The sequence below is a fragment of the Acinonyx jubatus genome, chromosome B2 (genome assembly GCF_027475565.1).
Source record: "Acinonyx jubatus isolate Ajub_Pintada_27869175 chromosome B2, VMU_Ajub_asm_v1.0, whole genome shotgun sequence".
NCBI lineage: Eukaryota > Metazoa > Chordata > Mammalia > Carnivora > Felidae > Acinonyx > Acinonyx jubatus.
Window position 1 is genome coordinate 108898082 of NC_069385.1, and position 11732 is coordinate 108909813.

An 11732-nucleotide genomic window follows, 5' to 3' on the forward strand; every position below is an offset into this window, starting at 1 on the left:
CAAGAGAAATTAACTAGTAAAAAATTTATTCTTACAGAGCTATGATATAAGCAAATGTCATGAAATTGGATATATTTTAAATTTAATGTTGTAATATATAAATTAGAAGATAGAAATCTTTCATGTTTAAAATTTTTTGTTCTGCCTTTGCTTGGGAATCAGAAGTCTAATTCTCATACCAATTTCACATTTTGTGTTTCTAGCTGATAGATGAAAACTGTCAAAGCATTGTTTTGTTTGGAAGAGTTTGGTTAAGGTCAACTTTTTTTTCTGTTTTGACCATGGTTTTTCTTCTTTCATGTGTTGACTTCTTCACTTTTGTATTAAGTATGCAGGCCCTGAGACTGGGGACTACTACAGTCAGGTGTCCAGGAAAATTCTGGTCATAGATTGGAGGATCTGAATCGCTCAAAAAACTCTCCAGTCTTCCTGTCATGATATGGACCCCTGGGCAATGAGACCTTCCCCATGACCGTATGTATTCTGGTTGAAAGAACAATTTACTCTGATGTCTGCTTTGGATTTGACTCTCGCCCCCCAAACCCGTCCCCATTCCGCATTTCTCCGTCCCCAACTTCAATCGACAGAGATCAGATAAAATGGAAAGTAAAATGATGCGTCTTCTGTGGGGTCCGGGGCGTTGGTGGTCACTACGTGCCATAACCTTCTCCATACCTACCGTTTTGGGTTTATTTATATTCCCATCACTTATAACCACTTATCGTTCCCACATAAAGTAACAGGGTTGGGGGACAGGAGAAGGGCGAAGATGCTACCAGATGTCACCCCACGCTTCGAGCAACCCCAGGAAAGCCAGTTCAGCTCCCGCTAATCCCCTCTTCCGCCGGGGCCTAACTGCGCGGAGGCGCCCTAAGTCACGTGGTCGCCGGGGGACGGGGAAGTGGGCGGCTCAGCCGCCGCCATCTTGCAGGTTCGGAGGCGGAGCGTACGGGGCGCAGGTCGCGCGTCCGCTTCCCCTCCCCTCGCCCTGCCTCGCTCGGGCTTCTGCGCTCCTCCCCACTTCAGGCTCTTGTGGCCGCTCCCTGAGTGGAGGAGCGGGGAGCCCCGGAGGGCGGGGGGGTGTGTCGGACGCGTGCTCGCGCTTCCAACCGCCAGCAGCGGCCGCGCGCTCGGCCGGCCCCAGCGGCGGCGCGGGGCCGAGGGGAGGGGGCGGCTCCGGCTGCGGGGGCGGCGCGTGGCGGCCGTGGCTGCAGCTGCGGCGGCGCGCTGGGGCCCCGCGTCCAGGGCGCCCCCCGGTCGGAGCTGCCGCCGTGGCTGCTGCTGCCGGAGCCATGTACCGCAGCGGCGCCCGCTCCTCCGTCTCTTCGCACCGGCCTAAAGAGAGCGGCGGGGGCGGCCCGCGCACCGGCCGCAGCTCCGGCTCCTCCTCAGGCCCGGCTCGCCGCACCTCGCCGCTGCCCTCCAGCTCCTCCTCGTCTCGGAACCCGGCTCGCCGTCCCCGCTCGCCCTCAGGGCACCGCGGCCGACGGGCCTCGCCGTCCCCGCCGCGGGGTCGCCGTGGCTCCCCGTCCCCGCCCCGCGGCCGCCGGGCCTCGCCGTCCCCGCCGCGGGGTCGTCGCGTTTCCCCCTCCCCGCCGCGGGCGCGTCGCGGCTCCCCGTCGCCGCCGCGGGGCCGACGACTCTTCCCGCCGGGCCCGGCCGGTTTCCGAGGCAGCAGCCGCGGGGAGTCCCGCGCGGACTTCGCCCGGGACGGCCGTGGAGACCATCCAGGCGACAGCGGCAGCCGGGTAATCCCACCCCTCGACCGGGACTCCCTCTATACCCTAGCTCCCTCGCCCGGGCTTCCCGCTTTCAGAAACGCCCGCAGCACAGGCGCCCCAAGGCCTCCAGGCCAGAGTCCCGGGATCGAAGGCCCTCCACCCCCCCTCGGGCTCCCTTGGCGACGTCCGAACCTGGAGGTTCCCGTCAGCCCTGGGAGCCGCTTTACACAATAACGGACTCGGGACCCAGACGGGCGCCTGGTTCGGGAGGCAGTGCATCATTTCAGGAATAGGCTGTTTGTCTCACTCTGGGTGAGATGCGGAAAAGTTTGCCAGGGCGAGGGGAATGTCCTCCAAACTGTGTGCCTGGGACTTGTTCAGTAGTCGATGTTTCCCTCAGAGTTGCGTGGTTTGGTATCCCCTTAGACCTGAGCTGCCCCGTGGATCTTAGAAAAGAAGCTGAAATGTCTTTGTGGCCAGTTAGGGTTGCCTAAACCTCATCAGCGAAGACACCTAGAGTGTGAACTGTTAGCAAATTGGCGCTACTCCGAAATGAACTGTGCATACCCACAGTCATTAATAAGTACCACCACTTATTGAGTTATGTGGCAGGATTATGCTTCGACCTTCATTTACACATTCCCTTTGAACACTCACAACCCTTTGAGGCGAGGAAGTTAAAATTTTGCCTTATTGAATAGCTGAGATATCCAGAGAGGTTTGAGCAACTTTAAAAAATGTCATACAACTAAGAAGCCGTGTAGCTGTGATTCAGTCCATGCGTACCCGGTTCCCACCATCCATAATTTTAACGGTTATGTTTCCTTGCTAAAGGGATGGGACATGAGGTTAAGAAGTTCAGTTTAGGAGCACCTGGCTGGCTGGGTTTGTAGAGCATAGGGCTCTTGATCTCAGGGTCATGAGTTCAAGTCCCACATTGGGTGGAGAGACTACTTTAAAAATAAAATCTTTTTTAAAAAAGGTAGAAGTTTAGACATAATATTGACCTCTCACCGTAACTGCCTCTGGCCTGAGACTGGTGTTTTGGAATTTGTTTTTATTTTCAGTTCATCAATTTTTTTTTAAAAAACCCCATGACAAAGTTTCTGTTTTCTCTGCTGGCTCTCTAAGAGTATTGATGTGCTCTAGGTACTCTGGTCTTAGGTGAATTGACTTGTCACTATGTTAAGATTTTCACAGCTGAGCAGCTATAGTCTGAGGAAGCAAGAAGTTCTACAGAGGAAGCAAAGAAAATTGAATACTAGTTCCCACAGCCTCCCTTTTCTTCAATGCTCCAAGCTTTTCTTCTCAAGTCAGTGACATCACCCATTGCTCAGCCAGAAATAGTGATGGTTTCCCTTCTCCCAAGTCTAAGCTGTCAGATTCACTCCATGTGTCAACATGTCAGCTCTGCCTCCAAGATACATCCCCCAAACTGTCCACCTGCCATTAGTCTAAGCCCTATTGCCTTTTGAGTGGATTATTGCCTTAGTTTCCTTTACATTCCATTCTTGTTACCACCTAGTTTATTCTGTACCTAGCAATCAAGATAATTTTTGTTAATCTTCATTTTATACAATTGAGAAGTATTTATTCAACATCTACCATACTAGGCACTGTTCTGGGCACTGGGGATACAACAGTGAACGGTCAAAAACCCCTGCCCTTGTAGAGCTTATATTCTACCAGGGGGAGTCAGGCAATAAGAGAAGTAAAATATTTTGGCATATTAAATGGGATTAAGTACTAAGTAAAAACAAAAACAGAAAGGAATTCATTTTTAATAGGGTAGCCAAGGAAGGCTTGGGAAGGTGACTTCAATAAAGACTTGAATGAGATGAGAGTAGGAGCAATGCAAGCATCTGGAGGAAGAATGTAGTCAGATCATATCACTCTAACGCTTGAACTCCTTCTGTGGTTTATTACTACACTAAGAATAAAATCCAAATTTCCTGTCTTCTGTCACTTTGCTACAGTCACACTGGCTGTCTTTCTGTTACTCAGAACATGCTAAGCTCATTCCACAGCTTGTTCTTTTTGCCAGAAACATACTTCCATCTGTTTGCAAGGCTGACATCTCATCAGTCAAGGGTCAGGTTAAATAATATCACCTCAGAAAAAGCCGTCTTTAACCATCCTATCTGAAGTAGTTCCTTTTCTCTAATCTCTTTCATATTACCACTTTTTAATGACATTATAGCATTTACTGCTATCAGAAGTACTTTAAAAAACACACAAAACCTGTTATTTGTTTACTTCACCAGAAATGTATAGATTCTGAGAACAGACTCGATTTACTCTTTTAGTCCCATGCCCAGTACTAGTAAATGAAAGAATGAGAGGTCTCTGATTGGGAGGCTTGGAAGTGTGGTCTTTCATCTAAGAAAATGATAATTTTTAAAAACATGCTTTATTTTTGGAGTAGTATCTTACCATAGTCATTTCTCTCCTTTTTGGGTGACAATTTTATGACCTCCGAGGAGTACATTTTTGGGTATAGGGATGTCTTGATCCTATAGAATATTACATTATCTTTTACTTTTGTAGAGACGCTCTCCTGGTCTGCGTTCTGACTCTTCTTTGGAACAGAGCTTAAGAATCACTGTTGGCAATGACCATTTCTGTGTTGGCATACCAGAACGGCGGCGGCTTAGTGATCGACTGGGGTCACCAGTGGATAATCTGGAGGACGTGGACAGGTAGGCTTCATTTGGGGTAGGGCACACTATAATAGTGCTTGAAGCTAGAAAAGTTGCTTTTTTCTGAATAATGTATTTGAAAGAGTGGTGCCAGCACTGAAGTTACACCCTGTGTCCAGTACAAAGTATAGCATTGGAAAAGGCTTTCTAAGTGGGAAGAGTGTATTGACGTAGACTCTGTTGCTGAAAGAATTACATAGAAGAAAAGACTTTAGAATGTCATCCTGGTCCATCTAGAAAGGGGAAGGCTGAGGGGACATAAACAGGACATAAACGTAAACAATTGAGATGGTAAGGATTCTAAAGTACTGGAACTAGGATCCTTTCTACAAAAGAAAGTTCTGGACAAAATAGGAAATCTTTTTTAAATGGCGTTTTCAGCTTGGTCAGGCTGAAATATAGATTCAGAAAGGTTTTAGATAAATTCATATCTAACATGTATCTAAATTCAGTATATTAAGTATATTAAGCGTTAGTAGAAAAGTTAAAGCTCTTTAAAAATGTTTAATTTCAGTTTTTACAACTATTGAATGCTGAGGGCAGACAAATACACTCCACAGAGTATTAAATGTAGATCTTAGGTATTAGGAACATCACCACGTGGGAAGTTAACTAATCACATTAGGTGTTTTTCACCTCACAAAAGTAAATAAATAAGAATGGGAGTACAGGGAAAGTGCTTTCTGAGAGCTGGGAACCATGTCTGTTGTGGTCTCTGCCCAGCATATTGGGAGTTTTCACAAATGATTAGCAGTAGCAACAAGTCAATGTAATATTCTTTCAAACTGAGACTGTCCATGTAGTGGTACACTGAGCATAGGCAGACAGGTGGGGGACGGCTGGGCAGGAAGTCTGAAGACCAGTGTTACTCTTTGGTGATATTTACTTCAAAGCTCCAGTGGCAATTTGATGTGGCACACCAAGGCAGGAGAGTTCTGTGTCATATGACAGAAATTTCATGGGGCACCTGGGTGGCTCAGTAGGTTAAGCGTCCGACTTGGGCTCAGGTCATGATTTTGTGATTCACGAGTTTGAGTCCCCCATCTGGCTCTGTGCTGACAGCTCAGAGCCTGGAGCCTGCTTCAGATTCTGTCTCCTCTCTCTATGCCCCTCCCCCACTTATGCTCTATCTCTCTCTCAAAAAAAACTAAAAACATTAAAAAATATATTTAAAAAAAGAAACTTCTGAACATAGGGCTTTAAGTTATGTGACTGTATCCCTTAATTGAGGCAAAAGCCCTTGCCCTTCTGGCTACTTCTATTTTGGGAAATGATTGAGTAGGTGGTGCCAGGTGTGACTCTCTTCCTTCCTTGTTAAGGTTTTGAGATAACTATAGCATTTCCTCTTGTCACCTCCCTTTCTATAAGCTTCGTTATGCACGTGTGCTTCAGATAGTGAATTGTCCTTTTTTAAGTAGTAAAAATTAAAAATTGCCTTTTAGGGAGTTTGGGATAGTAATTGTCTTCCCAGAATCATGTGTTTCAGAGAGACAAGTCTGTTTTAGAGAAAATGAGACTAAGGTTCTAAAAGGAGCTATCGGGGGCGCCTCAGTTGGTAGAGCATGCAACTCTTGATCTTGGGGTCATGAGTTCAAGCCCCACATTGGGCATAGAGATTACTTAAGGAAAAAAATAATAATAAAAGGAGGTAGCAACCCATTCTTTATATTGTTTTGTCCCCTGTATTTTTTCTCTATATGGTTTGTGTGGATAATTACTGTCCAGTAATACCAGGCCATAGGACCACTGGCGTTCTCATGATGTCCCCTGACAGTGTATCCAGTTCAGCTAATGAAACAGGCCATTTCCATCCTTTGTATGTAGATGCTTTACATTTTTTTCCTGGCGATACGTGGTTAGCTAAGTCACTAGGGCATGCCACTTTCATTCCCAGGGACTCTTGTTCCTGGGGGTGTTAAGTTCGAACGCCAGGTTGTGGGTGTAGAGATTACTTAAAATTTTTAAAAATAAACTTTTCCTAGGACCCTGATAATCTTTCTCTTCCCTTATTTATTTTTTTTTTTGTAAAGTTTATTTATTTTGAAAGAGAGAGAGAGAGAGAGCACGTGCTCTAATTTAAGCTTCTAAAGACTTGTGGATGTGAGTTCAGTTTACCCTGTTAACAAAGTAGTCTGCACGTTCCGTTCACAAAATTCTTATCTTAACTCTTCCTTGCCCTGACTTAGGTTGAAGGAGCAGAATTTTTTCTTTCTGATTTGCCTTAGGGAAAAGACGGAAGCAAAGAGCTTTCTTCAGGCATTTTAGGGAATCAGAGCAGAAGAATGGGAAGTTTGGACTCTACAGGGTCTTTTTTCTTCTTCTTTTTCTTAATCATATACATTTTTTAACAGCTTTATTGAGCCATAATTCACATACCGTAAAATTCACCCATTTAAAGTGTATGGTTCAGGGGTGCCTGGATGGCTCAGTCTGTTAAGCAGCTGTTGATCTCAGCTCAGGTCTTGAGCTCAGGGTTGTGAGTTTAGGCCCTGCACTGGGCTCCATGCTGGGCATGGAACCTATTTAAAAAAAAAAAAATGTGTGCAGTTCAGTGACTTTTAGTCACTGAGTTCACAGAGTTGTGCATCCACTACTACGATTAATTTTAGAAAAGTTTTATTACCTGCACTCTTAGCTATTAGTTACCCCCCCCCCCCCCCACATGCGATAGCTTATTGCTAATCTATTTTCTGTCTATAGATTTGCCTGTTCTGGACATTTCATATAAATAGAATCATACAATATATGGTCCTTTGTGACTAGCCTCTTTCACTTAGCATAATGTTTTCAAGATTCATTCATGTTGTAGCATATAATAGTACTTCATTTCTTTTTGTTACCAATAATATTTCATTGTATGTGTTTTGTTTATGCATTCATCAGAGATGATTGGATGGATAAATTTGGGTTGTTTCCACTATTTGGCTATTGTGAATAATGCTGCTGTGAACATTGGTGTACAAAGTTTTATGTGGGTATATGTTATATGTTTTTTTACTTGTTTAATGCAATTCATAAATACAAAAGTACAGAGAGGGAGCTCCCATCTACTTGCTAGATGAGATGCTGACCAATTCATGAGTAGCTTAAAAAAAAAAAAAAAAAAGTAGAAAAATACAGTGAGCCCCCATGTACCCATCCAGCAATCCAACAATCAATTACTTATTTATTTATTTTTAAAGTTTATTTATTCATTTTTGAGTGAGAGAGAAAGTGAGAATCCCAGGCAGGCTATGCACTGTCAGTAGAGAACCTGATGAGGGGCTTGAACTCACAAACCATGAGATCATGACCTGAGCCAAAGTCGGATGCTTAACTGGCTGAGCCACCTAGGCACCCTGTCAGTTTTTTAAATAGATAGACCTTATACATTATTTAAAACCTTAGACAAGAGTTGGACTTAACTAAAACTTTCAGAGAGAGTCTGTCCCTGGACTATTCTAAGCTACAGAGGATGGGACCCTTTTTAGGGCTCACTTTTACCGTAGCCAGTTCTTTCTCTTATCCTTTGGGAGACCTGGGGAAGGAAGACATGAGCTTCTAATAAGCATCTTGATTTCTGCCTGTATAGAAATCAATGATTTCTGTATTGCATGATATATATGCATGATATACATATGATAGTTTGTTTATTCTTTTAACTGTTAACATACCTTTTTTCATTGTGTTGTTTTTGCCTTCTTTTGCTGAAGGTTACAAGTCTGGATTGATACTGTCTGGGAGTCATCTCATTATTTCTAGCTTCTTGATATTTAGTGCTAGATTAGATCTTGAGCTAGTATGCCATTTGGTGGTGATATGTAATAGTTCTAGTGGGGAGCTGAACATGGAAGTATGGATGAATTTGCCACTCCCCATGGAGCCTGTGTTTTTTCCTCTACACTAATACAATCAGAGACTTTTTCATGGTAGATGGTGTTGTAGTAATAGAGTGGCTCATGGACATTTCCTCCCTGGAAATAGGCGTGTTCATGGCTGACAAACCCATAGAGTAAAATATATTACTCTAGTTATGTTTGATTTCAGAGATCATCCTTGGTTCATTCCCATTTTTCCTATTTTATACTATATCGAGACCTCAAAATTCCCCAGATTCTTGGGGAGGAGGTGGGTAACAGGAACCTGGATTCTCATGGGTGGCATTCTTTTAGAGGAAGTGATAAAGTTATCTATGGTAGTCTTTCGTAAAATTATTTATAGCTGTTACCCAGGTCTAAAACTTTGAACAAAGTTCTAGAAAAGGCAACTCTTTGATGTTCTGCTCAGTCCCAGAGAAAGCAACTAAAAAAAAAACAAAATCAAAGAAAAGTTATTTCTCAGAAACTCTACAAAACACAAAAGTACATACTAGAAACTAGAAAACACCAATGTGAGTGGAGTGTGAATGACACATACATTTTTAAAAAATGTTTATTTTTGAGAGCACACGTGCAAGCAGGAGTTGGCGGGGGGTGGGTGGTGAGAGAAAGCAAGACAGAGAATCCCAAGCAGGCTCTGCACTGTCAGCACAGTGCCCAATGCAGGGCTTGAGCTCATGAACTGTGAGATCATGACCTGAGCTGAAATCAAGAGTTGGATGCTTAACCAACTGAGCCACCCAGGTGCCATGACATGTAAATGTTTCATTCAGATTACTTAAAAGTTAGAGTGCTGGAGGATCTTTATTTCTATCTATGATTGAATCAGAAATTTTCTTTTTTGGACAGTAGAAACTCTGTGACCATAGTACCCAAAAAGATTAGGACGATTTTGTGTGATAAAGAGCTCTGAGCTGAAAGGACAGGTGTCCCATCCTGTATTTTTATCTTTGTGCCACAAGGGTCCAAGACCATTTTATTTCTTTTTTTTTAAAGACCATTTTATTTCTATGAAAATAAAAATATATAGTGAGCCAAATCATTCCATACTCTTTCGTAGACCCAGGATTAGCAGAGTGCTTGTGGATATCCAAGCAAAGTAGAAAAGAGAGAACAAAACAGGCTGTAAAGGGATTTTATGGTTTTTAATACGTGACCTAGCAAAACAGAGCATTGGAGAATCTTCTAAAACTTGTGAGAAAATCGTGCCAATTAGGTAGCTCAGTAGTTTAAAAAAAAAATCTTCCCCACGGTGAAATACTTCTTTTCCAAATGGTATATTATACAGAACCTTACATTACAAACAGTAAAAGTTGGGGCCAGTATGATTTCAGTGAGGTGGAAGGCCCAGAGCCATGCAGGCTCTGTTTTCTTAGCATGTCCTTCCTTTAGGCATCTCCTAAGCACTCTTAAGAGTCTCTGTAGAACACAGCTTGAAAACTATTGACCTGGCCTGATAGTTCTCACATTTCATTTATGGATTAATTTTTTTGAGAGGGGGTTGCAGAGGGAGAGGAAGAGAGAGAATCTTAAGCAGGCACCCCACCCAGCACCAGAGCCAGTGCAGGGCTTGATCTCACGAACCATGAGATCATGACCTGAGCCAAAATCAAGAGTTGGATGCTTAACTGACCTAGCCACCCAGCCAGGTGCTCCCATTTCTCACATTTAAAAGTACATACAAATCATCTGAAGCTCTTATTAAAATAATGCAGTTTCTGAATCAGTAGGCCTGGATGGAGCTTGAGATCCACATTTCTAAAAAGTTCCTAGGTAATACTCATGCTGCTAATTGAGACCACACTTTTGATAGCAAAGAGCTAGAATTTAAACTAGCGTGGAATTGTGTAACCCACACTTTTTGTAGTCTGGTAGTGATGTTTTCACATCTCCCAGACCCTCTCGTGATATTCTGCATCCCCAAAGTCTAGTCAAAGAGATTAGCCTAAAAGTTCTGTCTAGATAGATAGTAATAGTTCCCTTTGGTTAGAGATTGAAGCTGCTTGTGCCCAGGGGAAAGGGAGAAGAAATGTTCCATAGATTTGTTCTTGGATTTCATGATTTTTGTCTTTTGTCCTAAGCATTCTGTAGCCCCCTTGCTGAATGTCAGCCTCTTAGAGGCTTGTTTGCTCTTGCTCTTTCCAAGTCCATTGTATTCACTGATGCTTGTCTCTTTCCTCAGGGATGACCTGACTGATGATTCAGTCTTCACTCGAAGTTCCCAGTGCCCTCGAGGTCTTGAACGATATATTTCTCGGGAGGAGGGACCTCTTAGTCCCTTCTTGGGACAACTTGATGAGGACTACCGGACAAGAGAAACTTTCTTGCATCGTTCTGATTATAGTCCCCATATCAGTTGTCATGATGAGCTGTTGCGGGGAACAGAGCGGAATAGAGATAAACTCAAAGGCTCCTACTCTGTACGACCTGAGGAAAGGAGCCGGGAGGCCAAACGGCCCCGTTATGATGACACAGAGAAGATACATGGCATGGGCGGTGATCACTCAGGTTTTTCATCAGGGACCCGCAACTATCGACAGCGTAGACGAAGCCCAAGCCCTAGGTTTCTAGATCCTGAGTTTCGAGAGCTGGACCTTGCCAGGCGAAAACGAGAAGAAGAGGAAGAACGAAGTAGGAGCTTGAGTCAGGAGCTAGTGGGAGTTGATGGTGGTGACACTAGCTGTTCTATTCCTGGACTATCAGGTGTCCTAACAACATCAGAGCCAGGGTATTCTTTACATCGCCCTGAGGAAGTATCCGCTATGCCCAAGAAGTCAATTCTGAAGAAACGGATTGAGGTGGACATGGAGCCTTCCATTCAGGTCACTGCTGCATTTCTGCTAGAATCTCTTACTTGTCCCTCTAATATCTTAAAACTCAGTTACTTTCCTGAAGGTTGTGTCCCTAATGGTATCTTTGTAATATAGTATCTTCCAAGATTCTCCAGAGTAAACTGTAGGCCTCATAATGCATCAGTGGAGGGCTTCTATTGTCATATATTAGGCTAAGTAAACATTTTGGAGAGTATTTATTGAAAGTTTTTTTCTCTAAATTGGATAGCCCTCAAGGAATCTTTGAATATGGGTTTCTTGGAAGTGAAGCTTGAAGGGCGAAGAGAGTAGATGATCTGAATTTTCCTCATTTCTCTTTAGAGAAAAGATTTATGAGTAGACACTAGGCACTAGACCAGAAACCAAGTGATTCTGATTCTGATCCCACTGCCACTACATGCTGTGTGATTTTTAGACAAGTTACTGGGCCCTGATGTTTTTTCCTCATCTTTGAAAAGATGGTCAAGCATGAACGCTAGTTTTTAGCTATTCTCCTAGGAGCTAAAAGTTTCTGAAGAAGTACCTAAGGGCATGTAAGGAAGCAAGGGGAGGTTGATCAGTTAGGTTTCAGAGTTTCCTTATCTCACTTCAAAGTGGCTCCACTTTTATATGTCCCCCCCCCCC

The 11732-nt window shown here is 43.8% G+C and overlaps 1 protein-coding gene across 4 annotated transcripts in view; it reads left to right on the top strand.

Annotated features, from left to right (window-relative positions):
* Nucleotides 1-957: 957 nt before the first annotated feature.
* The window catches only part of ZNF318 (zinc finger protein 318), a 46165-nt gene continuing 35390 nt past the window's right edge, over nt 958-11732 (top strand). For 2 of the 4 annotated variants that reach the window (XR_008298593.1, XM_053222769.1), the window contains exons 1-3: nt 958-1748; nt 4269-4420; nt 10460-11099. Coding sequence is in view for 3 of the 4 variants with exons in the window: in XM_053222769.1 (XP_053078744.1) it covers nt 1293-1748; nt 4269-4420; nt 10460-11099 (1248 nt within the window). In the remaining variant the exon portion in view is untranslated. The remainder of the gene's footprint in view (nt 1749-4268; nt 4421-10459; nt 11100-11732) is intronic. The other 2 variants (XM_027057697.2, XM_027057696.2) reach the window with 2 other exon arrangements.